Source organism: Cervus canadensis, chromosome 23 (assembly GCF_019320065.1).
Source record: "Cervus canadensis isolate Bull #8, Minnesota chromosome 23, ASM1932006v1, whole genome shotgun sequence".
In the NCBI taxonomy this organism is placed as follows: domain Eukaryota; kingdom Metazoa; phylum Chordata; class Mammalia; order Artiodactyla; family Cervidae; genus Cervus; species Cervus canadensis.
Window position 1 is genome coordinate 47,979,650 of NC_057408.1, and position 25,813 is coordinate 48,005,462.

At 45.6% G+C, this 25,813-nt stretch overlaps 1 protein-coding gene across 11 annotated transcripts in view; it reads left to right on the forward strand.

The window, feature by feature from the left end:
• TMEM241 (transmembrane protein 241) overlaps positions 1-25,813 on the forward strand; it is a 112,263-nt gene that overhangs the window by 45,109 nt on the left and 41,341 nt on the right. For 9 of the 11 annotated variants that reach the window (XM_043443744.1, XM_043443749.1, XM_043443748.1 and 6 more), the window contains 7 exons: positions 1,497-1,522; positions 5,863-5,914; positions 8,353-8,401; positions 9,150-9,195; positions 10,971-11,006; positions 14,630-14,664; positions 20,844-20,913. In XM_043443744.1, coding sequence (XP_043299679.1) covers positions 1,497-1,522; positions 5,863-5,914; positions 8,353-8,401; positions 9,150-9,195; positions 10,971-11,006; positions 14,630-14,664; positions 20,844-20,913 — 314 coding nt within the window. The remainder of the gene's footprint in view (positions 1-1,496; positions 1,523-5,862; positions 5,915-8,352; positions 8,402-9,149; positions 9,196-10,970; positions 11,007-14,629; positions 14,665-20,843; positions 20,914-25,813) is intronic. The other 2 variants (XM_043443752.1, XM_043443753.1) reach the window with 1 other exon arrangement.

Here is a 25,813-nt window from a genome sequence, read left to right on the forward strand (position 1 = left end):
CTTCACAGCAAACCACACAATTCTCTTGCCAGTGCTTTACCTTCTTAAAAAAAAAAAAATTGAGATATACTTGAAAGATAAAATTATATTCATTTCAGGTGTTCTGTATAATGATTCAGTGTGTATATTTCGAAATGATCACCACAGTGACTCCAGTTAACATCCATCACCATGCATAGTTACAACATTTTTTTTTCTTGTGATGAGAATTTTAAGATCTATTCTCTTAACAACTTCCAAAACATGCAGTAGACTGTTGTTAACTATAGGCACTGTGCTGTACATTATCACATCATCAGCACTTGCTCATTTTATAATAAATGGGAGTTCGTACCTTTTAAGTGCGTCACTTTTATAGTATTATTTATTTATTTCATTTTTAGCTGTGCTGGATCTTTCTTGCTCCACGACCTTTTCTCTAGTTGTGGAGAGCGAGGGCTACTCTCTAGTTACAGTGCACGGGCTTCTCATTGCAGTTCCTTCTCTTGTTGGGAAGCACAGGTCCTGGGATTCGAGGGCTTCACTAGTTGCAGCTCCCAGGCTCTAAAGCACAAACTCAGTAGTTAGTTCCTCGCCTGTATGTTGGATCTTCCCAGATCAGGGATTGAACTCCTGTCTCCTGCACTGGCAGGAGATGGATTCTTTACCTCTGAGCCACCAGGGAAGCCCAGTGCTTCACTTTTAAATAATATGGTCGTACTTCACACTTTGAGCCAGAGGAAGGAAAAAACCCCAAAACTGTAGTTTGTCCTCAACTAGCAAAATAATCCTTCTGAAATGTACCTGGCCATTTTCCTTATCAAATGTAGAAAAATCTATGCTTCTCCCTGCTAGAGATTTCTTCCCAAGTGCCAAGGCCTAATTCCCTTAAAGTAATAAAAAAGGAAGTAATAAAGGTGGAGTCTGTGTTAAAATTTCTTTGTTTCTTCATTTCAGGGAGCTTTAAACGCCAAGTTCCGATTTCCCCAATCTGCCCTTTTTTCCTTCTCTCTAGGGGTGGAATCAAATGTCCCTGGTCCTTTTTTTTTCTGTTTCCTAATTTACACATCATACCAGAGAATTTATAGCGCTGCTCAGAGTCAGAGCTGGATTAATGAAAGGAAAATTTAAAGAGACAGAGTGGAATAGAAGTTGAACCAGAGCCTGATTTCTTTTCCTGCACAGGATACATCAATTTCTGTCTCCTTTTCATGGCGCATGAGATATTTGAAGGCATGGGCGCGGTGGCATTGTGCTTTTTTGTGGGTAAACAGAGTTCTAATGGTGAGAGTGGTAAAACTTCTCATCCAGAAGTGACTCACCTCTGGACCTCTGAGTCATCCTTCATTTGGTCCAAGCAGAAAAAGCCTCAATAAAAACTGAAGTGCAGCAACTTGTTAAGACCCCAATAAACTTACTCATAATTTATGTGCTTCTTGATCTAAATATTTTCTTTTAAGGAGAACAAAAAAAAAAATTTTTTATGACTAATGCTAAGTCTTTTTATTTTCATACAGAAAACTTCTCCTGCAAAGATTTGTAGGTAAGTTTAAAAAAAAAAAAAACCAACTCCACAAACCTCTAAAATAGAAGATTTAACCTGATTTTAAACTCTGATAAGAAACCGTCTGTTGATGATTCATTCTTGAGAGTTGACAGAGGAATTTCTTACAAACACTCGTATATCCCTGTTTCATGTCTTATTCAAAAATTTACTTCCTTTTTTTTCCCTGAAATATTTTATTTCTAAGGGGAAAACAACCCGTGCTAGGTTTCAACCACTGATGCCCAGAATTTCGCTGAGTTGCGCAATACTGATGAAGAATGAAAATGGAAAAATGGAAACGACTTAAAGTTTTAAAAATAAGGTTTGCAGTTTACTGAGTTTTTAAGAATTCCCACGGTGGAAAAAGGTGCATCCAGGGATCTGAGTCGTGGTTTTGGGCCACATGGCACCATGGCCGTGGACAGGCTGCACACCCCTCTGTTTCTCAGTGTCCCCAGTTAAAACATGAGCAGTGACCCGCCTCCCCCCACAACCCATCCCTGTGCCCCCTTTTGTGCAAATTCTGATCCGAGTGCCTCATTCTCTGATGACTTCCTGTCTCCTCCGCAGTAGCTGCGAAGCTCAGTCCTGTAGATAGAAAATCAGCAGAAATGCTTTGATGCATGGATATGGGCCTTTTTGTTTCAGCTATTTCTGGGCTTTTATCCAATCTCCTTTTTTTTTTGGCCTGTATTACAGGCTGCTACTTGAAGAAGAAAAAAAACCCCACAGTCAGGACTCATCCTCTTGTTTAAGAGATTAGCAGGTGTTAAAGAGAGGCATTAAAACCCATTCATGCCATGCCTGGTGGAATCAGGTGTTGCTCAAGGGCAAGTTTGGTGGGAACCTGGGCTCTCCCACACCTGGCTGACCCCCTTCTCCCCTCAGTCCCAAGGGCCTGTCTGTCTGAGGGCTCTCACACTCATGGCCTGTGGATGGTGAAGTGTCCTATGTCTGAGGCAGGGGTCCCCAACCTCCAGGATCTAATGCCTGATGATCTGAGGTGGGACCGATGTAATAATAATAGCAATAAAGCGCACAGTAACTGTAATGTGCCAGAATCATCCCCAAACCATCCCCCTACCCTGGTCCATGGAAAAAAATTGTCTTCCATGAAACTGGCCCGTTGTGCCAAAAAGGATGGGGACCGGAGCTCCAAAGCCTTCTGTCCACTGCAGGCAGACACTGAAGCCATGCGGGTCCTCCTCTCCCCACACGTGCAGCCTGTCTATTCATGTGCAGTTGCAGGAACCCTCGCTGTGAGCCTCCCTCCCATCGTCTTACCCTGGCCTCTGAGTTGCTCTGCAATTGGGTGCCAGGGAGTCTTCTTGAGGCCATTTGTGTGTGTGCCTTGAAAGTTGGTAAGACTGCAGGAGTGGGTGGGCTGGAGTGGAGAACCTCTGCCTGTCATCCTGCCCCTCCCAAGGCCCTGAGGCCCCAGCTCCGAGGCTTCCCCCGTGCCCGTCCTGTTCCGGGCTGGGCTAGCCAGGCCAGTCTGTCAGGTACATGTGTGTGTCATGATAACATTGAGGACTTGGGGGGACGGTGTGTGGACAGAACTGATTAGCATCACTATTGCCAGTGTACTTAAGTTATGAAGAGCCTGTTGTCATGTATTACATATATATGTAAGTAATACAGAATTCAATACGTAAATAGAATATATGGCTTCCCAGGTGCGCAGTGGGTAAAGAATTTGCCTGCAATGCAAGCAGACGCAGGAGATGCGGGTTCAATCCCTGGGTCGGGAAATCTCCTGGAGGAGGGCATGGCAACCCATTCCAGTATTCTTACCTGGAGAATCCCATGGACAGAGGATCCTGGTGGGTTACAGCCCACAGGGTCGCAAAGAGTTGGACACGACTGAAGCGACTGAGTACGCATAGAATATATATGGGTGTGAGATGTCCCACGATAAAATCCTCTAATGGTGAAAATGCTGTATTCACTGTCCCTGTTCATGTCCTTGATCCTTTGCTGTTTGCTGCCTGATGCAATGGTCAGAAGGGACCCAATCCTAAGTATGTTGCTGCCTCATAAATGGAAAAAAGGGAAAAGAGCATGTGATCATGTGGGTGTTGTGTTTTCTGCTGCCTTCCTTTAGGAAGAGAGAATGACTGGGACAAGATAGAGGGCAAGGTATGTTGGTATAGGAAACCCAAATACCATATAAAAACCATTTATTTCTAAGTCAAAAAATAACTCCAAATAGACTTTCTCATGAATGAGAAAATTTGAAAATACCTATGATTGGCAATGTTACTTTTTTGTGCAAGAATTTTTTTAAAAAAGCCTTTTATGATGGCAATTTCTAAATATATATATAAAAAATAAAAAGAATAGTAAAATGAACGTCTGTAGATTCATCACTGAGATTCAACAATTTGCAGCTTAAGCCTGCACCCAGCACCTCATTTCAGCAAATCCCAGGCTCTGTAGGATTTCATCCATAAATATTTTTGTATGTATAAGAGATTTTTTTTCTAATGAAATTTTTAATTATTATTACTATTTGGCTGTGCCAGTGACTTGCAGGATCTTACTTTCCTGACCAAGGATTGAACCTGGGCCCTTGGCAGTAAAAATGGTCAGAGTCATAACCACTGACCACCAAGGAATTCTCTTATTTGGGAAAAAATTTTAAACTGGTAGAAAAGTTGCAGGCATATTACAATGAACTCCCATATACCTTTTATTTAGTGTCACTCATTGATAACAGTTTTTGTATTTGCTTTCTTTCTCTCTCCATATATATACACACACACACATATACACATGGTGGCCCAGCAGTAAAGCGCCTCAGCCGATGCAGGAGATGCGGGTTTGATCCCTGGGTCAGGAAAATCCTCTGGAAAAGGAAATGGCTACCCACTCCAGTATTCTTGCCTGGAGAATTCCATGGACAGAGGAGCTTGGCAGGCTACAGTCCATGGGATCGCAAAAGAGTTGGACACAAGTTAGTGATTAAACAACAACAACATATGTGTCACACAAAATATATATCAGAATATATATAATTATTCTTACTCATATTTTTTCTGGACCATTTGAGAATATGTTGCAGGGATTATGACTATACCCCTAAATACTTCAAAGTGTGTCTCCTAAAGATAATAATCTTTTGTGTAACCACAGTGCAATGATTATGTTTAGAAAATTAACATCTCATACAATACTGTTATGTAATATTGAGTCGATGTTCAAATTTGGTCAATTATCCTGTTATTTTCTTTTGTAGTATTCACCTCCCCCAAAGATGCTGTGTCTCTTCCTAACCTTTATTTTTTTTTATATAACCTTTAATCTGGAACAGTTCCTTGGTATTTTATTGCCTTTCATTGCCTTCAGATTTTCGAATAGTATAAGCCCATTGTTTTGTGGACTGTCCCTGAGTTTGGGTTTGTCTCAGCGTTTCCCTGAGATTCAGTCTAGGTTGTGCATACTAACACATGAGTGGCACTGTACCCTTCTCAGTACATCATATCAGGAGGCACATGATATTGATCTGTCCCACTACTGGAGATGTTAAGTTTGATTATTTGAGTGAGTTGTTAAGATTGTAATATGCTTTCCACAATGTTTTCTTATTGGTAAGCAGCAAAACTGTAGTCTGCTTGGCCACATTTCCCACTTCCCTAGTGGTTCAGATGTTAAAGAATCTGCCTGTAATGTGGGAGACCTGAGTTCAATCCCTGGGTTGGGAAGATCCCCTGGAGGAGGGCATGACAACCCACTCCAGTGTGCTTGAGAATCCCTTGGACAGAGGAGCCTGGTCGGCTGTAGTCCCTCGGACAGAGGAGCTTGGTGGGCTGTAGTCCATGGGGTTGCAAAGAGGTGGACACGACTGAGCGACTGACACTTTCACTGGCCAGTTTTCCGCTAGTGTATTTGTTGGGATCGGTAGTTTTAAAAAATCTCCTTTTATGTACACTTTTTTTTTTTTTTTTAACCTCGACATGTGGCATGTGGGATCTTAGTTCCTCAACCGGCCATCCAACCCATGCTCCCTGCATTGGAAGCACAGACTCTTAGCCACTGGACCACCAGGGAAGTTCCTATATATACTGTTGTTCTTGAGTGAGCCAGCTGTGGTTTTATACATGTCCTGCAAATGCCTCTTTCTGGGAAGATGGCTCACTGAGCCCCAGAGAAGGAACTGTTTGGTGTCAGCAGAGCACGTAACTGAAAACTAGACGGATAATGTGGTGCTCAGAGGATGAACAGGGCAGCTGGGTGTGGTCTTTCGGGATCTCTGCCTCACCGGAGCTCCAGTCCACCCTCTCCGGGACGCCCTTCATTTGAATAGTAAAGCTGTGTCTTTTACCTCCTCTCCACAGTGCCCTCTTCCTCCTGGCCGCCGCCGGGTGCCTGCCCTTCAATGATTCCCAGGTAAGTTCAGGTAGACTCACTTTGCCTTCAGGTGTCTCTGAAGCCTGCCTGGATGAGCAGAATTTCCGAGTCCTTCCTTTGAGAAGTAGTATGACCCCGGCCTGTGCAAAGACATGTAGAAGCGAACTTCCAGGCAGGGCCTAGGGGATCCGTCGGCCAGGCCAGCACCTCCCCTCGGGTCTTTGCCTTCTGTCTGTGTGTGGCAGGGTGGCCCGCAGAGCTCAGACCTCTGGGTGCTGTGATGGGGGCAGTCCACCCTCTGTACCAGCTCGGAGGACCTGCGAGCCCAAATGACCCACACACCGAGGCAAAATTGATTTTCCACTCTCATCCCAAGGGGGCTTCCCAATGGCTTAGCGGATAAAGAGTCTGCCTCCAATGCAGGAGACACAGGAGACGTGGGTTTGATCCTTTGGTTAAAATGATCCCCTTGAGGAGGCAATGGCAGCCTATTCCAGTATTCTTGCCTGGAAAAATCCCATGGGCAGAGGAGCTTGATGAGCTGTTGTCCATGGGGTCGCTAAGAGTCGGACATGACTGACCAACTACCATTTTCACTTTCACATCCCAAGGGCCTCACCTACACAGTGATTTTCACTCTGTTTTCCTGAGTTTTTCTTTCTTAGGCACTGAGGACCCACCCCCACCTCCAGGAGTCATCTCTTGCCTGGGTCTTTTTTCCCTTCTTTCCTTCCCCAGCATTGATTAAATCCCCATCAAGTGTCAGGCACCAAGCCAGGCTCTGGGGGCACAAAGAGAAATTGCCTTCGTCCGGGCAGAAGCTGGAGTCTAGTCAGAGCAAAGAGGAGGGGGCAGACAATGAACAGATAATTATAACCCGGGGAGGCCAGGGCTCTGTCCGGGGCGGGGTGGGATCCTGCCAGGCGCCTGGGAAGACTTGGAGGCTCAGAGGAGGAAGAGCTGATGATTATATTGAGCTTGCTGGGTGCCAGGCTCTGGGCCAATGCTTTAGTGCCTTATTTTATTTAATCTCACAACAATTCCACAAGGGTAGCGGCTATTATTGTCTCTATTTTGTAGTTAAAGAATAGTGAGGCCCAAAAGGTCACCAGCTAACAAGTAAGTGGAGATTTTAGAATTTAACCCAGATCTTTCTGATGCTGGAGCCAGGCTCTGTTTACTGGACCTAAATCTTTCTTTATTTGGCTGTTCTTCATGGCAGCGCACGGGGCTTCTCTGTGGTTGTGGCTCATGGAGTTCTCTCTCTAGTTATGGTGTGGGCTCTAGCAGCTTAGTAGCTTGAGTTTAGTGGCCCCGTGGCATGTGGGATCTTAGTTCCCTGACCAGAGATCGAGCCCACATCCCCTGCATGGGGAGGTAGATTCTTAACCACTGGCCACCAGGCAAGTCCCTGGACCTAAATCTTGAAGGGTGAGGAGGAGTGAGCCAGGAGAAGAAGGCAGGGGCGGACAGAGTCGTGGAGGTCTCCTAAGTGCTCTGTGACTCAGCCTCATGGATCACCTACCGTGTGTGTGCCCCTGGGCTAATTCCTGCCCTCTTGGAATTGACCATCTCATGGAGGGTGAAGACAGAGACAGATCATAAGCTAAATGGAATGTGTCAGGTGAGATAAATGAAAAAAATAAGGGAGGGAGGGAGAGGAGGGAGTGCCCCTTGGCCAAGTTGGCTGGGGAAGTGCAAGTTCTCTTTCTCTGAAGAGGGGATGGGCAGTGGATGGGACTGGTTGGGTTGACAGGGGCTTATCACGGGGGTTCTTGGGTGCCTTGTGTTTGGATTTCATCCTGAAGCCACTGGGGGACTGTTGGATGATTTTAAGCAATAGGTGACACCATCTGATCTGCGTTTTTTTAAAGGCGATGATTCTTTTATTTATTTTGTTTGGCTGTGCTGGATTTTTGTTGCTGCCTGGGTTTGCCCTTATCATGGAGAGCAGGGGCTACTCTCTATTTGTGGTGCGTGGGCTTCTCACTACCATGGCTTCTTTGTAGTGGAGCACGGCTTAGGGTACCCAGGGGGCTTCAGTAGTTTCGACACATCTTCTTAGTAGTTGCAGCTCTTGAGCTCTAGAGCACAGGCTTAATAGTTATGCATAGGGGCTTAGTTGCTCTGTGGCATGTGGGATCTTCCCAGACCAGGTATCGAACCCGTGTCTCCTGCAGTGGCAGGCAGATTTTTTTTATCACTGAGTCACCAGGGAAGCCCCTTGGATCTGCCTTTTAAAGATGTGGTGCTGGGGTGTGTTGGGGGTAGGGAAAGAGATGCTGGAGGCAGAGAGCCCAGTTAGGGAGATGTCGCGTAGGCCAGCTGGGTGAGGAATAAGGAGTGGCTGGCCCAAGGTCCCAGAGTCCTGTCTGGCACCGTGCCTGGCGCTGTGTGTTGGCATTTAAAATTGCCACGCTGGATCCTGTTTGTCTGTACTTACAGCCTTTTCTTTTTTTTAAAACCCTGTGTTACAGTTTGATCCAGATGGATATTTCTGGGCTGTAATTCACTTACTCTGTATAGGTAAGTTTTTAAAGAATTCTTACTTAAACAATTGAGACTTATTATTTAGACCTCATCATGTATCCACTTTTTAGTGATCCCAGACAATAGGAAGATTAAATCCAAGATGTCAAGGTTAAAATTAAATGGACATTTTTTTCTGGTTTGATTTTCCTATTTTGGAGTTTTCCCAAAATGGTTCCAGTCCCCATAGAGTCTCCTCTTTCTCATGAAAAAATGTTAACTAACGCACCAGGGCCTAGGTTCCGTTTGCCCAGATCCACTTGTGCAGTGCTAGCTGGTCTTCTTTAAAAAATGGTGGGAAGAATTCCATATCCAGAAGTTTGTGTCCATAAAAACTCTCTTTCAGCAGTACGCTTAAAAAAAAAAAAATAGTGGGTGAAGTAAAAGGACCGTCTACTTTATTTCAAACCAGTGTTTCCTGTCTTAGAGGGAAAGCAGTGCCCTGACTTTGTGACACACACAGTTCAGAAATCCAGTGATGTTTCTCATGGCACCCTCAGAGGAAACCCAGCCTCCTGTTGACTGTGTCCTTCTGTGGACCATGAACCTCACGGGCCCAGCCCTTTTTATGAACTGCATCATCTGGGGGATTATCAGATGCGCATGCTTAAAGTCCTCTAGAGTGCCGTGGGTCACCCTCTGTGGGCTGCGGGGGACCCTTGTGGGGAAGAGGGGCCCTTCTCCCCAAGGAGTTCGTGTCCTCTGCAGAATTCCCTGTCAGTGACTCCTGTTGCTTCTTCTTCAGGGGCTTATAAGATACTACAGAAATCCCAGAAACCCAACAAGTTAAGGTAAACGTTTAAAAAAATACATGTATTATTTTGTATGGAGCTTCCCTGGTGGCTCAAATGGTAAAGAATCTGCCTGCAACGCAGGAGACCCAGGTTTGATCCCTGGATTGGGAAGATCCCCTGGAGAAGGGAATGGCCAGTATTCTTGCCTGGAGAATCCCATGGACAGAGGAGCCCAGCGGGCTACAGTCCATAGGGTTGCAGAATTGGACATGACTGAGTGACTTGCACACATATATTTTATAATTAATTAGTTAAAAATTTTTGTTTGCAATGGGATTTGGTTACTACTCACCAGCTTTCTCTAGTTTCGGCGAGCAGGGACTCTTCATTGCAGTGCACGGGCTTCTCATTGCCGTGGCTCCTCGTGTTGAGGAGCATGGGCTGTAGGCACACGGGCTTCAGTAGTTGCAGCGCTCGGGCTCAGTAGTTGTGGCTCAAGGGCTTAGTTGCTCTGTGGCATGTAGAATCTTCCAAGACCAGGGATTGAACCCATGTCCGCTGCTTTGGCAGGCAAATTCTTATTCACTCTGCCACCAGGGAACTTTTGAAGTCTGGTAAGTCAATGTTTCACTAAAGTAAAGGGGGAGACCCATGGGGTTGTGAGCTTCTTCCATCAGAGAGACTCTTGAGAGTCCAGGGTATGGGGAGGGCAGCAGTCTGGGTCCTCCAGGAGCTGAAATGTGCCAGCTGCCAGCCATGTGCGAAGAGCCTGGAAGTCTCTCCTCTTCCCTCAGGGCAGCCGTTTAGATGACATTTTGACAAAAATTATGTGACTGGCCTCCTTGGGCCCCAGTTCATTTCTTGCAGCTCAGAAGCACAAGTCTTTTTTCTTGTTTCTCCAGCCCCTTCCAAACTAGACCCAGAAGTCCCTCCCATCTCTAGCTCTGTTCTGAGGTAAAATGAAGCCTTTGTTGAAGGCAGTCAGGGGCGCAGTTGCTGAATGTAAATGAAAAAGATGAGAATTCAGGCCTCGGTCAGGCTGGAGCTGCCAGGTCAAAGCCCCCTGGTGATCAGCTGGGTTTTGGGGCCAGGTGAGGCCCACAGAGAAAGGTCTGAAGGGACTGACTCCTGGGAGAAGGCAGTATATACTCTGATGGTGTGTGATGGGTCCTAAGGCATCATATTTTCTTTGAATAAAGTGTTTTTGCAGCAAGAAGTTGGTAGAGTTGTTAAGATAATATACAGGATACCCAGTTAAATTTGAATTTCAGTGAATGATTTTTTTAGTTGAAGTATGTTTCATGCAATATTTGGAACACATTTATACTAAAGCATTATTCTTTACCCGAAATTCAGATTTATTTGGGTGTGCTGTATTTTTACTTGTCAAATATGGTAGCCTTAGAAGCCAGTCCAATGGCCTGAGAGAGCTGACACTCCTTTTATTTTTTATTTTTTGACCAAGCCTGGTGGCATGTGGGATCTTAGTTCCCTGACAAGGGATCAAACCCTCGCCCCCTGCACTGGAAGGGTGGAGTCTTAACCACTGGACCACCACAGAAGTCCCAACACAGCTTTTAAAACTGCAGATGTACCCAAAGGAAATAATAGACCAAAGTGAAAATGCATTTGATGGTACTAACTTAGGAAATGGTTTTCGAAATTGAACCAGGAATTGGTTTTGAATATGAAGTACACTTTGTGTTGTTTCTTGATAATTTATAAATGTAACTTGTACATAGGTACAATTTATTAATAGAGGAAAATTATTATTCTGTATATGTAAAACATCTATTATTTCATCTTTTATCTTTTTTTTTCTTATTCCTTAGTGACATTGACCAGCAGTACTTAAACTATCTATTCAGGTAAAATATAATTTAAAATTTCAAAAAATAATTCATATTCTTCTAGAACTAATAGATTTTTATTTTCAATAATATCTTGATTAGGGAGATCTGAGCCAGTGTGCCTGCCATCAAGGCAACCTAAATAATTGGGGAGATGATCAGAATTGAGGAAACTAAATAGTAGTCCTATCCTCAGGCCAGACTAGCAGGGCTTCCACCCAGCCCAGACTTCAGAGGGCTATGCCTCTCCCTAGGGATTTTGGAGTCTGTAAGACTAATAAGAACCCACACCTTTTCTTCTAAACTGGGCCCTGAAATTTCCTACCCAAGTGGATTCCAAAGTTTGTCTTTTTAACTCATTCCCAGACCCAGTGGATGTCCAAGGAAAGGATTTTAGTGGGAAGGTTGTGGGTGGAGGATGGACTTGCAGGCTGAGATGTCCACACACAACACACATGTCTGAGGTCCTTTGGGTGCAGAATGGAGCCTGGTTTGGGGAGACAAGAGGGTGCTTTGGGGGTCGGGAGCCAGAGGCTGGACTTTCCCCACACCACCACCTTCTGACATGAAGCTCCAGGGACTCAGAATTCTGCTTTAATCTGGACTTCCAGGTTGTTTTGAAGGTGTTTTTGTTAAGGTAAGATGAAGTTTGAGGCTTGGTTTATGACATTTAAGTGTAATATTGAACAGATTACACTTAAATGTTATAAATCAAGCATAACATTGAGTATATGGGCTTTCTTGGTAGCTCAGTGGTAGAGAATCTGCCTGCACTGCGGGAGCTATAGGAGACCAGGGTTCAATTCCTGGGTTGGGAAGATTCCCTGGAAAAGGAAATGGCTACCCACTCCAGTATTCTTTCGTGGAGAATCCCATGGACAGAGGAGCCTGGTGGCTACAGTCCATGGGGTCACAGAGTTGGACAAGACTAAAGCGACTTAGCATGCATGCATGCATTGAATATGTGCATCCTTTTGTACCCTTGCCCCAAAACAGGCATAGAATAGGGTTTAGCCACTCAGTAGAATAGCCTGGGAGCATTCTTGAATCCTGAGAGCCCCCGGGGCACCCTGCGGGACCTAACTGAGAAACAGCGAGGTTTGTGTCCGAAGCTCAAGTTTGCCTAATGCAATGGCATTCTGTCCAGAGGACTGAGTTCACGGAGGTGCCTTTCAACATTTGGTGGTTTAGTCGCTAAGTCGTGTCCTACTCTTGCAATCCCATGGACTGTAATCCACTACGCTCCTCTGTCCATGGGATTCTCCAGGAAAGAATACTGGAGTGGGTTGCCGTTTCCTTCTCCAGAGGATCTTCCCGATCCAGGAATTGAACCCAGGTCTCCTGCATTGCAGGCAGATTCTTTACCAACTGAACTATGAGGGAAGCCCCTATCAGTTTTGGCCTCATGGATTTCTGGAGGAAGTTACTCAGCTTAAAATGTTCGACATGAGCTATATTCTCCACCTACAGATAAAGTTCCTGAATATCTGAGTATTTATGAAAATGCCATTTTGAAGGCAAGATTCAACCCAAACATAGCTGTGGCCTCTTTTGTACTCAGCTGAAAACAGTCATTAGTTCCACTCTGCCCAGACCCAACAGCTGCCTTTTCAAGAGATGTTTCTGAAAATGCAGAAAGACTCTTGGTGTTTGAAATGTTTCCATGACATCGCACCACTTTAGATAATTCTCCGCACCCCCCCCCCCGAAATTATAGCCAAGTTGAGCAGCAGCAGAGGGTTAAGGGGATGGAAAATCAAACTGCTGTGACCACCCCCACCTGCTAGTTCTTCTGCCTGTCCCCCTGTGTGAGGGTTTCACTGCCGAGGAGCCTGATGCTCAAGGCTTCCTGCCTCAGACTGCTGATTCTGTTTCTAAGTCTTTTCAGTACAAGTGAAGAAGGTGAACCAGGGCTGAGATTCGATTTGCCACGGGCCCTGAGCATCCAAACCCAAAGATCTGCAGTTGGTCAGATCTGTCTGGACCTCTGCCTGCTGGTTTGATCTCTCTACTGGTTTGAAAACACAGAGAGAACCTGCTGTGTATCTGACCCTGCTAAATACTTGAGATCCAGAGATGAATAAAATATGGCTTTTGCTCCCAAGGCCATCATTGTAGGAATTAGGAAGGTGTGACATTATATTTACAAATTTTCAGATGTAGACTAGAGAACCAACTCTTTTATTTAATGATTTATTTTTACCCCCTAGTCTTTTCTTTTAGAGTCACCCTTTGGGGTGATCCTGATGATGGCATTTGGAATGCCATGACAGGCCCTGGGAGATATTTTGGGATGGAAAAGGGGTCCCTCATGTCCTACCATGAGAGCAATAACTTCCACTGCTGAAGTTATAAGTGGAAGGGGATCCAGTGAGCTAAAATAATGGAGTATGTAGAGGGTATATGCTTTCTGGAGAAAGAAGAGACAGCAAGCAGACAGCCTGTGTGAAGGATAGAAAAGCTCATTTTGTTTGTGGTGTGTATGTTTTTTACAGCTGCGTGTAAACACTTATCTTACAAACCTACAACTTCTGAATGGCCAGAATGTGGCTATTCTCCTTGGCCTTTGTCCTGACCCTCCTCTCTTCTCACCTCTTTCTGTGATGCCTCTCCTCTGGGAGCTGTCAGAAAATCAGAAATGGTGCTGGGAGGTAACTCAAGAGCAGGGCAGGGCAGGGCTGATGAACTCACATTGGTTTCCCTGTAAAACTGGCCTCTTCTACTTCTCTGTAATGTCACCAACTGCAGATCTGAGGCAGTGGTTCTCAGCCCTGGTACTTTAGAGCTTCCAGGAGCCATGGCAAAGTAAAACCATGGATGCCCAGACTATTCCCTTAGAGATTCTAGCCAGGATACTGGGCTATTCAGATGTGTTTGCAGGGTTAAGAATCAGAGTGAGGCCATCCAACATTAAAACAAACAAACAAACATTCTTTCTTCTATTTGAATACAAGGTTTTACTCCTACCTCCAATTAAACCAGCTGCCTGGTAGCATGAGTTTTGATAGAAGAGGGTAAGGAAGGTGGGCTTAGGGCCACACGAAGGTGCTTATAGACAGGCACTGGGAGATGGGACAGGTTTCCAGAGAGGAAGATGGGAGAGAGCCAAACAGATATGACCTGCATCGTCCCTTACAGCATCAACTACAGATTGGTCCAGGTAGTTTTCAGGCACAGGGTGGATGGCATGGACCATGTTGTGGATTAGTTTCTTGGAAATCTAACACTCCTTTTGTAGTTAATTTTGTGATTTAGCTCACAAGTTGATTTAGCTTACATTCAACAGCTAGCTTTTAGGCTGCAGCCTGTTTGTAATTTAAAGTCTGTTCTGTTTCGCTGACAAGGACTCTCTTTAGATGAGCTGGCTATGATGATCATTTGTGGTACAGCTGATGCTCAAAGAAAAGTGTGGACCCTCAGAATCATCACAGGAGATCCAACCCTTTTGCCAAAACTCGAGGCATTTCAGGAGATTCTCACTCTCTTCCTGATGAGTTAGATTTCATCAGAATGAGAATATACAGTGTAGATAATTTGCTTTTAGGCAAATCTCACTATTTCCAAGTATAATGGGTGGAAATGGATGTTGTTTTCTCAGTGCTGGGGAAGCGTTCTTTACCAGTCTGCTGTTTCTTTTTCAGCGTGGTGCTCCTGGCTTTAGCAGCTCACCCCACAGGTAAGATTTTGTTTATTTGTTTGTCTTACCTTCCCCACTTGACCCAGTGCTCTGACCCTGCTTGTATCTCTGAGGGAAATTTTGTAAGGGAAAGTGGCTGCCTTCCAGGGTGTCACACTCGGGTCAGGAATGGCCACATACTTGAAACTGCTCTTAGTGTTCCATCGCGGAATTCCCTGTCCATGTGCACGTGTGGAAGCCCTCAGTCACTCAGTGGTGTCCAGCGCTTTGCGACCCCATGGACTGTATTCCCCACCAGGCTCCTCTGTCCATGAGATTCTTCAGGCAGGGATACTGGAGTGGATTGCCATTTCCTCCTACTTTTATGTGAATTGGCAACAAATAAAACTGTGGTCTATATAAACAGAGCAGTTGTTTGGAACGAAGTTGTATAATACATAACTTTGTGCCGCACAAACAGCAGCCCGTTGCTTCAAAAAGCACACAGGTTTGTTAGAGTAGATAATTAAGGCCGGTAGATACTAAGGTAGGAATTTGGTATGCGAGATTACAGAAGCTCCGAATCTAGAAGATCCCTCGGAGATCAGTTTTTCCCATTTTTATAAAGCCAGGTCACTTGACCTAAACCCTCTGATGGGTCCTGGTGATGTTTTCTCATAGGACCATAAGGTTGATTACAAAATGTAAGCAGCTAAAACAGTGGAGGAAATTCCCTCTCCTCCAGAAGTGTCCAAGGACTACCCTGATTATGCGGCTCTAATTCCTGCCAATGTGTTAGCTTTCTCATAACACCCAGCCCTCTGGGTAGTCTAGCCCATTTTTAAGACACAAGGACACTTCATTCTTTCCTGCTTGCTTATTACACTTTCCATGTGAAATGTCCACCTCACAGAATGGGTGTGGGTCAGCCAGAGTGCTTTCAAGACTCCTTATATCTGCACCAATTAAGACACAGTAAGAGTCAGGACCCATGGGTGCAGTCTTTTTCTTTTTTTTTTTTTTAAGGCTCTGTTAATTTCCTTCTTTTTTTCTTTTGCCGTTTTGTACCACTTGTGGGATCTTAGTTCCCTAACCAGGGATTGAACCTGGGAAGTTCAGAGTCCTAACCACTGGACTGCCAGGGACTACCTTCTGTTAATTTCTGACATTTTAAAACAGGGTTTTATCCTTTTTGGTTTTGTCTTACCTCTTCTTTTTTTACTTGTGTCTTCATTATTTAGTAGTACTTTCAAAACATTTTAAAATTGAAATATGATTTACACAAAGGAAATGCATATTCTTAAACGTACAGCTTGATCAATTTTGACAAAGGTACACACCCATGTAACTCACACCTCTATCAAGATATAGAAAGCTTCTGTCACTCCAGAAAGTCTTCTTGTGTCCCTTCGTAGTCACTCCCTCCTTACCAACCACCAGAAGCCCCTATTGATCTGATTTCTGTTACCGTACAAAAGTTCTGTCTATTCTAGAGTCTCATACAAATGGAAACACGTAGGAAGTATTCTTCTGTGTCAGGCTCTTGCATTCAGCAGAGTGTTGAGGTTCATCCAGGTTGTCGTGTGTCTCACTAATCTGTTCCCTTTATTGCTGACGAGTGTGCCAGTGTATGAACCTTTTGTTTACCATTCACCTTATGATGTGCACATTAATTGTTCTAGATTAGGGCTGGTTTGAATAAAGTTGCCATCAACATTCGCATAAAAGACTTTTTGTAGACTTACATTTTCAGCCCTCTTGGATAAATACCTAGGAGTAGAATTTCTGGGTCTTAGAGTAGGCATATGTTTACCCTTGAAATTAAGTGCCAGTTTTCTAAAGCCTTTGTATTGTTTTACCTCCCACCCAACTGCTAGTGGTAAACAACCCACCTGCCAATGCAGGAGACAGATGCAGGTTCAATCCCTGGGGTGGGAAGATCCTCCGGAGAAGGGGCATGGAAACCCTCTCCAGTATTCTTGCTTGGAGAATCGCTAGGACAGAGGAACCTAGTGGGCTACAGTCCATAGGGTTCCAAAGAGTCAGACATGACTGAAGTGTCTTAGCGTGGAAGCACGCACAGTAATGCATGAGGCTCCAGTTACTCCATGTCTTCACCAGCCTTTGGTGTTGTCTGTCTTATGTTAGCTGCTCTCCTAGGTGGGTGATGGTCTGTCAGTAGTGCTTTTGACTGAGCTGCGCTTCTCACTCATTCCTGAGTAGCTAGAAAGATAAGCTTTCCTGTGGTGCAGATGGTGTGGCTTTGACACCCACCTTTGGGATGCGCTGGGACATGGTGTTAGGTAGGGACCAGGTAGACAGTTCGCTGTGTCCTGGGTGCAGACCCTGATACTTCTCCCCTTTCAGGCATTTGGTTTCCTTCTTGGTGAGTGGGGTCTACAACTCCATCTAATCTTGCAAAGCCACAGTTCATGCAGAAGCTCCAAGAATCTTGGAACCTTGCTTTCCCTGGGACTATTTTAGGTAAGAGTAGGGAAAAGACATTCTTCCTTTGTTTGAAAGGTTGCATTTCCTCTTTGTGTGAGGTCCCTCTGCGGTGGCATTTTCAAGAGAGAACATTTCATAGAACCAGAAGGGCAGGAGGACTTGCAGGAATCTGACCAGAAATGACCTTGTCACCTGGTGTCTATTGCTAGTACTGAGATAAAGCCAACAGTACTCACTACATCTTGGAAATGACCTTCTGCTTTCCCACTGATTCTGAGGACTAAAGTGTGGCGAGAGGAAATTTTCCTGCTGTTCAAATATCAATTGTTCTTGGATGTAATAAGATCATTGCCACACTTTTCACTGTGGCAATTTCATGCTCCATTATCTTCAGAGAGATGGGATTCACTCCCTCAGAGAGTCAGCAGAATTTTAACCGTGGAGTATGAGAATGAAGGCTTAACTCAGACCTTGGTGTATAAGCTGCGTGTTGATACCACCAGACATGTTTACAACGCTTGGACCACTTACTTGTGCTTAAAGTGGGCATTCTGCTCTTGCGGTGCAGGAGTGTTGTCTTTTGAGCATCTTTACACCATTTTTTAGGCTCCTGGGTTTAGTTCCTACGTGGTTGGGTCCAGCCAGCCACATACTGCAAGATCTTCAGGGCTAATTTTGTAGCACAGTTGAGAAGCTGGTGTGTACCCTCTCTGTTAAAGTAAAAAAAAGAGGCCAGCTAAAGTCATCAGAGGGGAAGCATTGGGGGTCGATTTGAGATTGATTGGGCTTCCCTGGTGGCTCAGACCATAAAGAATCTGCCTGCAATGCAGGATGCCCAGATTTCATCCCTGGAAGATCCCCTGGAGAAGGAAATGGCAACCCACTCCAGTATTCTTTCCTGAAGACTCCCACGGACAGAGGAGCCTGGTGGGCTACAGTCCATGGGGTCACAAAGAGTTGGACATAACTGAGAGACTATCATAAAACTTGAGATTGAAGACCAGCAGAGCCAAGTGGAAAGTATTTGGAACATTCTCTGTAGGGAAAGCAGGAGGTGTTGAGGTCTCCTGGATACCCTTGGTTCACTAGCACTTGTTATTTGTCAGAGATGGCCCTAACACAGTGGATAAAAGTGATGAATAATCATAGAATCATTGCAGTCAAGAATGGGATGGTTCTAGAAGAGACTGTTATGGGATCAACTCCATGACAAATGTGTGGAGGTTTTAGAAATGGCTCAAAGAGAAGAGCCAGCTGTGCTGTCTCTTGCTCTCAATAATTTATGCAATCAATTCTTCAGATTTGGGTGAGGATTATCATGTAACTGGTCAATCCCTTAGGATGGTGATTTTTTTTGCTTTATCTTCCTCCCTCCCTATCTACTCAGGACCCCTCTACTGCCCTTCAGATCCCTCCACAGCTTGGGCTGGGCCGTCAAGACCGCCCCTTGCCCCCACCTCCCTGTTCCGGGCACCAGGAAGGAGCCCAGTTCACCTCCCCTGAGTGAGGGGGTAGCACCCAAGGAAACATGAGGTTGTGCATTTAATGTATGCCTCTCTGCCTAGTCCTCCTGATCACACTGACTGCACTGCAGTCTCCCTTACTCTGAAAGGGAGGTTGGGAAAAAGCCAAGAACCAACAGCCGCTAAAGACACAGAACAAAGCCTCGGAGAACAGCCTTCCACCCTCCCAGCAGGGGGTCGGAGCTGCCCGCTAGGATCCGGGTGCTCAAGGTTACCCTGGCTGTCGCTTCTGGAAAGAAAGGGACTTCAGAAGCAGTGGAGCTCTTCATGCACTTTACACGTCTGGGCCTGATGTTGGTTACAAAGTCCCTCACTCAAATAAGTCTCGAGTAGACAACAGAGGTGTTCAGTGGGGCCAAATATAAAGAGAACCAAAACTCTTAGCCTTTTGCTGGGCTGTGAGAAAACCAGATCCTTGAAGACCCTCTCACTTTAAACACAGGTACATATGCACCAACCAAACCAAACAAAGTCATAATAGTTACGGTAGAAAAAAAGCTACCCTCCAGAGAAATGGAATTCACACCTTTCTTTCCCAGTTGATGGTGGAATCATTTGAGATCATTTTTTAAAAATTTAATTTTTTTTAACACCAAAATCATTTTGTATTGGGGTATAGCCAATTAACAATGTTGTGATAGTTTCAAATGAATAGTGAAGGATTCATTTTTTGAGGTCATTTAAGGCTGAGGAAGTATAGCATGCCCTGTGTCTTTAGTTCTGAAACTCTTGATTAATAAGCTTAGTGATCTAATTTTACATATGGTAATATATATGACTCAATGCTACTCTCTCAATTCATCCCACCCTCTCCTTCACCCACCCCCTGTCCACAAGTCTGTTCTCTATGTCTGCCTCTCCATTGCTGTCTTGCAAATAGGTTCATTAGTACCAGCCAGTGGAAATTCACTGGGAACTCAAATCTGGTACTCTTCTCCCAACCTAGAGAGGTGGGATGGGGTGGGAGGTAGGAGGAGGTTCAGGAGGGAGGGCTGTATACCTATGGCTGATTCATGTTGGTGTATGGCAGAAACCGATACAGCAATTGTAAAGCAATTATCCTCTGATTAAAAAATAAAAAAAAAGAAAAAGTGATGAAAAACGTTCCACTGCCCCTACCGTGCTGTGAATACTCAGAAAAATCAGCCTTTCTGGCTCCAGACCATCCAGAACTGAGAGACAGACCCAGGCCTGGGGGTCTTAAAGGCCTGGCGCCTCCAGAATCTCAGAAATCCGAGATTTGGAAGGATTAGGCTCTCTGCCGTGGAAATGCTTAATTCCTTTTCTCTGGACATTTTTGGAAGGCTTTCTGCTTTTTTAATCTCCTGACTTCTTGTTTGTGACCAAGTTCAAATTCCAGAGAGGGAAGCAGCCAATATGTGTGATTTTCCTCTTACACCAAGTGGAACTAAAAGAATGAACTTACTTCACTAGAAATAAATGTACCCTTTGGACCTTAAACTAAAATGAGTATGCATGGCTGTTGGCCCCTGCTCTCTTTGTGTGGTAATTAAAACACAAAAATGAGAAAAGATGTCTGAGGCATGCACTCATGATCCTTTTTTAGATATAAGAAAAAAAAATAATAGAAAAATCTTTAAAAAAAAAAAAAGAAAAAAAGATTCTTTTTGTCCTGTCCTCTGGCTGAGGCAGAGGTGGCTGCCTGGTGAAGAGCAAAAATCTTAGGGTTTGGAGTGACCAGGGCCCGTGTTCCGGCTCCAGAGTTCAAGAGTTGTGTAATCTGAGACACTTCACTTCTCTGAGCTCCAGTTGAAATGGGGATAAGAAAGCCTCACAGATTGTTACAAGGATTGGAAAAAAAACGATGTATGGAACGCTTTTAGCCCAGGGTCCTGCTCAGGGCAGACTCTCACTAAATGGGTGATAACTGTCGTCATGCTTGGGCTTCCCAGGTGGTTCTAGTGGTAAAGAACCTGCCTGCCAGCGCAGGAGACACAAGAGACGCAGGTTTGATGCCTGGGTTGGGAAGATCCCCTGGGGGAGGGCATGGCAACCCACTCCAGTATTCTTGCCTGAATCCCATGGACAGAGGAGCCTGGTGGACTACAGTCCATGGGGTCACAAAGAGTCAGACACGACCAAAGTGACTTAGCATAGCACATCATACTACTTTTAATATATTAAGACAGTGCTAATGACGTAGAGACCCTCGAATGCTGGAGTGAATTCGCTGATACAGTGTGTTTCTGGGCAGCCGTGGGCAGGGGGCTCTCGGGCGTGGCGTCTCACTCTTGCTGTTTCCACCAGGTGACCTCCTCAGCGTCCTGGACTTTCCGTTCCTGTATTTCTACGGATTCCACGGCAGCTGTTGTGCCAGGTAGTCCCGGCTCGTAAAGCCCCTCACATGGTGGATCCGTGTGCTTCTGTCCTACCACGTGTGTCTTTGTGAAGCCCAGGCTCACTGCCGTTGTCTGAATGTGCCGCAGAAGAAAATGGTGCCCAGTGCCAATGAGGAAGGTGTCCCCCTCAGCCATCAGGGGGTTGTTAAAGGACATTGTTGGATGCTCAGAGCTGGCCTGGGACCTGTGAGGTCCCCTGTCCTGAATAATTTTCTTGGCCAGAGCAGTGGTTTTCAGAATTGCAGGAGAGAGAGAATTCTCCCACTTTTTTCCTCCCCGACAAGCAGTTCTTAAACAGAACTTCAGTATGTAAAAATGATGAAACTGATTCAGTTCAAGGTAAGATACGGGTGCAGATTCACACCCTGTCAGCTTCTGCCTTGACTTCTCCCTTGTTTCTAAGGGGTGACCTCCAAAAAACCTTGACTGAACCCTAAGACTCTTAGATTTTGAAACCAATAGCCAGGAGCTATCTAGACCACAAGGTGATCCCTAATATTTGGCTTTGGGAAGTATCAGAGATGTGGACCAATTAGATGGATACATTTATGGTGCTACTGATAAAGAATTCGCCTGCCAATGCAGGAAATGCAGGAGACACGGGTTCAATCCTTGGATCAAGAAGATACCCTGGAGGAGGGCATGGCAACCCACTCCAATATTCTGGCCTAGAGAATCCCATGGACCAAAGAACTGGGTTGGCTGCAGTCCATGGGGTTGCAAAGAGTTGGACACACCTGAATGTCTGAGCATCACAGATAACCAGAAGTTCATCCCATCCTACCCACCCTCTTTCCTGCATGACCCCCACTTCACCTGACTTTCTTGTGCTGAGAAATGGAAAGGCTTCTGTGGATAACCTCAAAGGATGGATTCTTTATTTTTTTTTTATCATTATTTTTTAAAACATTTTTATGTATTTATTTGGCAGCACTGGGTCTTAGTTGCAGCATGTGGGATCTAGTTCCCTGACCAGGGAGCAAAGCCAGGCTGCCTGCATTGGGAGTGCAGAGTCTTAGCCTTTGGACCACGAGGGAAGTCTCAAAAACATGGATTCTGATATATTTGAAAGATTACACTTGGGTTGAATTCTAGCCTTGCTGTTTGCTCCTTTGTGTCTTTGGGCAAGTTATCCTAGTTCTCTCAAACTTTAGTTTAGTTTTCTCATCTGTAAAATGGAAAGATCATACCAATACAGGGTGACTGTGTGTATTAAATAAGGTACATAAAGTTCTAAGCATCTTGCCCAGCCCAGCAATGGTGAGCATTATTATTATCTGTAAATAGAATGTCAACAGACCAGGAGCAATTGCTGCATGAAAGCCAGATCACTTGTTCCCACACAAAAGAGATTGTGTTTGTGAAGCAATGATTCTTCACAGAGTCAAAAAACTGATATGCAGGCTAGGTGCTGTTTCTGATGGGGGTGTGTTAGCACACACACACACACATACACACTCAATATTATAGAGTATGCTTCTGCTTTTGGGGCTTCCCTGGTGGCTCAGATGGTAAAGAATCTGCCTGCAATGCAGGAGTTGCAAGAGACCAAGTTTCGATCCCTGGGTGGGGAAGATCCCCTGGAAAAGGGAATGGCTCCCCACTCCAGTATTCTTGCCTGGAGAATCCCATGGACAGAGGTGCCTGGTGGGCTACAGTCCATGGGGTCACGAAAGAGTTGGACACGACTGAGTGCCAACACTTTTCTGCATTTGAGCCTCAGAATGATTAAAAAAAAAAAAAAAATCATCCTCAGAGAAGTTTCAGGAAAGCACTGACACAATTCATCTTCTCTGTTCCTGTCTCTTTGGTCAGGCCTTGTCACTTGCCTGTTAGCTAGGATTTGTGGTGTGAGTGTCCATGGGCTTGCTTCCCTTTGAGCCTGGTTATTTGACTGCCTTGGGTGACCAGGGTGCGGAGGGAGGGCACCAGGCTTGGTTAATTTGATCAGAGCAACAGAGTTCACGGCCCATGGGTGATGGCTTTGTGGGGTGATCTTCTGTCTCCATTTGTGTCCCTTTTAATCTGTCTCATAACCCAAAATGAAAAATCAGGTTTTTTCATTTAAAAGATTTGGAAATCTTTACTTGAGCTAGTTTAACTCTCCATTACATTCTACCTCTCGCTTCAGCACACAGAGCTTACCCTCTTTTAAGAATGTGTCAGGACCTCCCTGGTGGTCCAGTGGTTAAGAATCCACCTGCCAAGGCAGGGCACATGGGTTCAATCCCTGGTCCGGGAAGATTCCACATGCCACAGAGCAACTAAGCCTGTATGCCCTATAGCCCATGCTCTGCAAGTAGAGTAGCCTCCCTACCCCTGCCACTCGCTGCAACTAGAGAAAGCCTGTGTGCAACAACAAAGACCCAGCACGGCCAAAAATTTTAAAAAATTGTAAAATTTTAAAAAAGGAATGTCTCAGTTTTCCCCACATCCTCTCATGGCTCCCCCATAACTGTATCTCAGACTACAAGTTGTCACCTTCAGAGGTACTGAATGGCTTCCCTTGTGGCTCAGATGGTAAAGCATCTGCCTACAATGCGGGAGACCCGGGTTCGATTCCTGGGTTGGGAAGATCCCCTGGAGGAGGAAATGGCAACCCACTCCAGTACTCTTGCCTGGAAAATCCCATGGACGGAGGAGCCCATTAGGCTACAGTCCATGGGGTCTCAAAGAGTCAGACACGACTGAGCAACTTCACTTCACTTCAGAGGTACTGGGGGAGCTCAGGAGGGGTCATGGAGGCCTGAGGGATCAGAGACCCCATTAACAGGGAGCCCCAGGCTCCCTCACTCCTGGGGTCCACCCAGTGCTTTTTAAGACCTGCCTCCACATTGAGAGGTAGGCAAGCTGGAAGTGGAAGAGCTGGATGAGAGCAGGACCCACAAATCATTTAGAAACGATTAACCGACATGGAAGTCAGGTGATGGGAAGGGCTCATGGGTACTTTCAGGAGTTTGTTGGTCGCAGACCAGGGGTAGCTCAATCCTTGTAGAGTCTGTGCTAAGGGGAAAGGTCGACATGGAACCGTGCCCTCAGGAGAGGACAGGAGGAACCCCGAGTGGACCGAGGTATGGCGGGTGAGAGCCAGGCACCTGTGATGTTGGGGCTGTGGGGCATGGATGCCACCAAGGGGAACCCTGGAGGGCCGGCCAGCCTCACAGTCACAGGCACCCAGAGCGTCTCACTCCGTCTCTCCGGCGGAGAGCACATTTCCACAGCGAGTTCTGAAGGGCCGCGGAGAGCTTTGGAAGAGCCAGGAAACCTGGACCCTAATTGTGTCTCTGTCTTAGTTTGCTTGTTAATAAAATGAGACTTGGGGCTGGGGAGCCTTTCTCTTTTGAAGATCTGATTCCCTTCAGGTGGGATGAAAAGACTATCCTTATTCCTACTTTGAGAACACAGAACCTAACCTGGGGCAAGAAAAAAAAAGGGGAAAAAAACTGGGGATTTGGTCAAGGTTACACGGGTCAGTGAGCACAGCCAGGAACAGAATCGCAGGTCACTGGATTCCCAGCCTCCTGCTTCCCCAGAGGGACTCCTGTGGGGGCGACTCAACGCCTTAATCCAGAGCGGGCCAGGCTTCCATGCCTGCAGAGGCAGACCTGTGCAAACTTTGCAGGTTGTTAGGCCAAACGGGCTGGATTGCACACAGAGGAAACCTAATCCCCGTCTCTGGTTCTGCCCCAAGAATGTGAGCTCATCGAATCTAATGAAGTGAAGGCGCGCATTTCTGTGAAATCTGGCCTTAGGTGTGTTTAGTCAGTTCAACCCGCTTCTAAGTACACCTGTCAAGACACTTACGTAATGCCTGCTGAGACCAAGGCACCTTGTTTGAGTCTGTTGGGGAAATACAGAGACGCCCAACATGGGACCCCTCCCTCTCAGGGCTCATGAGCTGGGTGGGAGCCACACCCCAGCGCCCATAATAGAGATCAGATGGCAGGATGGCACCCAACACCCCTGAAAGTACCAAGGAGGAGGTACATAGAGGCCAAACCCCTGGGAGGCCAGCCTCAGGTCCCCTTGGGAAGCGAAGGCTCTTTCAGGCATTATTCCCAATGCATCTCTTCTGTGTAGATCCCCTTGTTTTGGGGGACTTCTATTACGCAGCCTTCCGCTTGGACAGCAAGGAGATCAAACCAGTTGATCCTAAAGGAAATCAACCCTGAATATTCATTTGAAAGGACTGATGCTGAAGCTGAAGCTGTAATACTTTGGCCACCTGATGTGAAGAGCTGACTTATTGGAAAAGACCCTGATGCTGGGAAAGATTGAAGGCGGGAGGAGAAGGGGATGACAGAGGATGAGATGGTTGGATTGGGATCATCAACTCAATGGACATGAGTGTGAGCAAATTCCAGGAGATAGTGAAGGACAGGGAGGCCTGGGGTGCTGCAGTTCGACTTAGCAACTGAACAACAACAACCCCTTTAGATTCTTTTTTGTTTAAACTTCTTGTTTTACATTGAAGTATAGCTTACTAACAATATTGTAATTGTTTCAGGTGGACAGCAAAGGGACTCAGCCATACATTTATCCATTCTCCCCCAAATATCCCTCCTATCTAGGCTGCCAGTTAACATTGAGCAGAGTTCCCTTGGTTCTTACCTTGAACGTAGGGGCCAGTCCACACCCTCTGACTTCATATGATGAGTGTTTTCTTGGAAGTCTTTTCCTAACAGTTTGTTCTGTTTGAAAAAAAGAAAAAGTTGAAGCACTGCCTTGGCAAACACCACGCTCCAGAAGTATTATAGGAGGGAGCAGGAGATACTGTCCTCCAGATTTTTTTTTCTTTCATGATTTACCCAGAGATCTTCCAGATTTCTATACCCACTCCCCACCTCCAGGGAAATGATCTCATCATAGCTCCTTGGC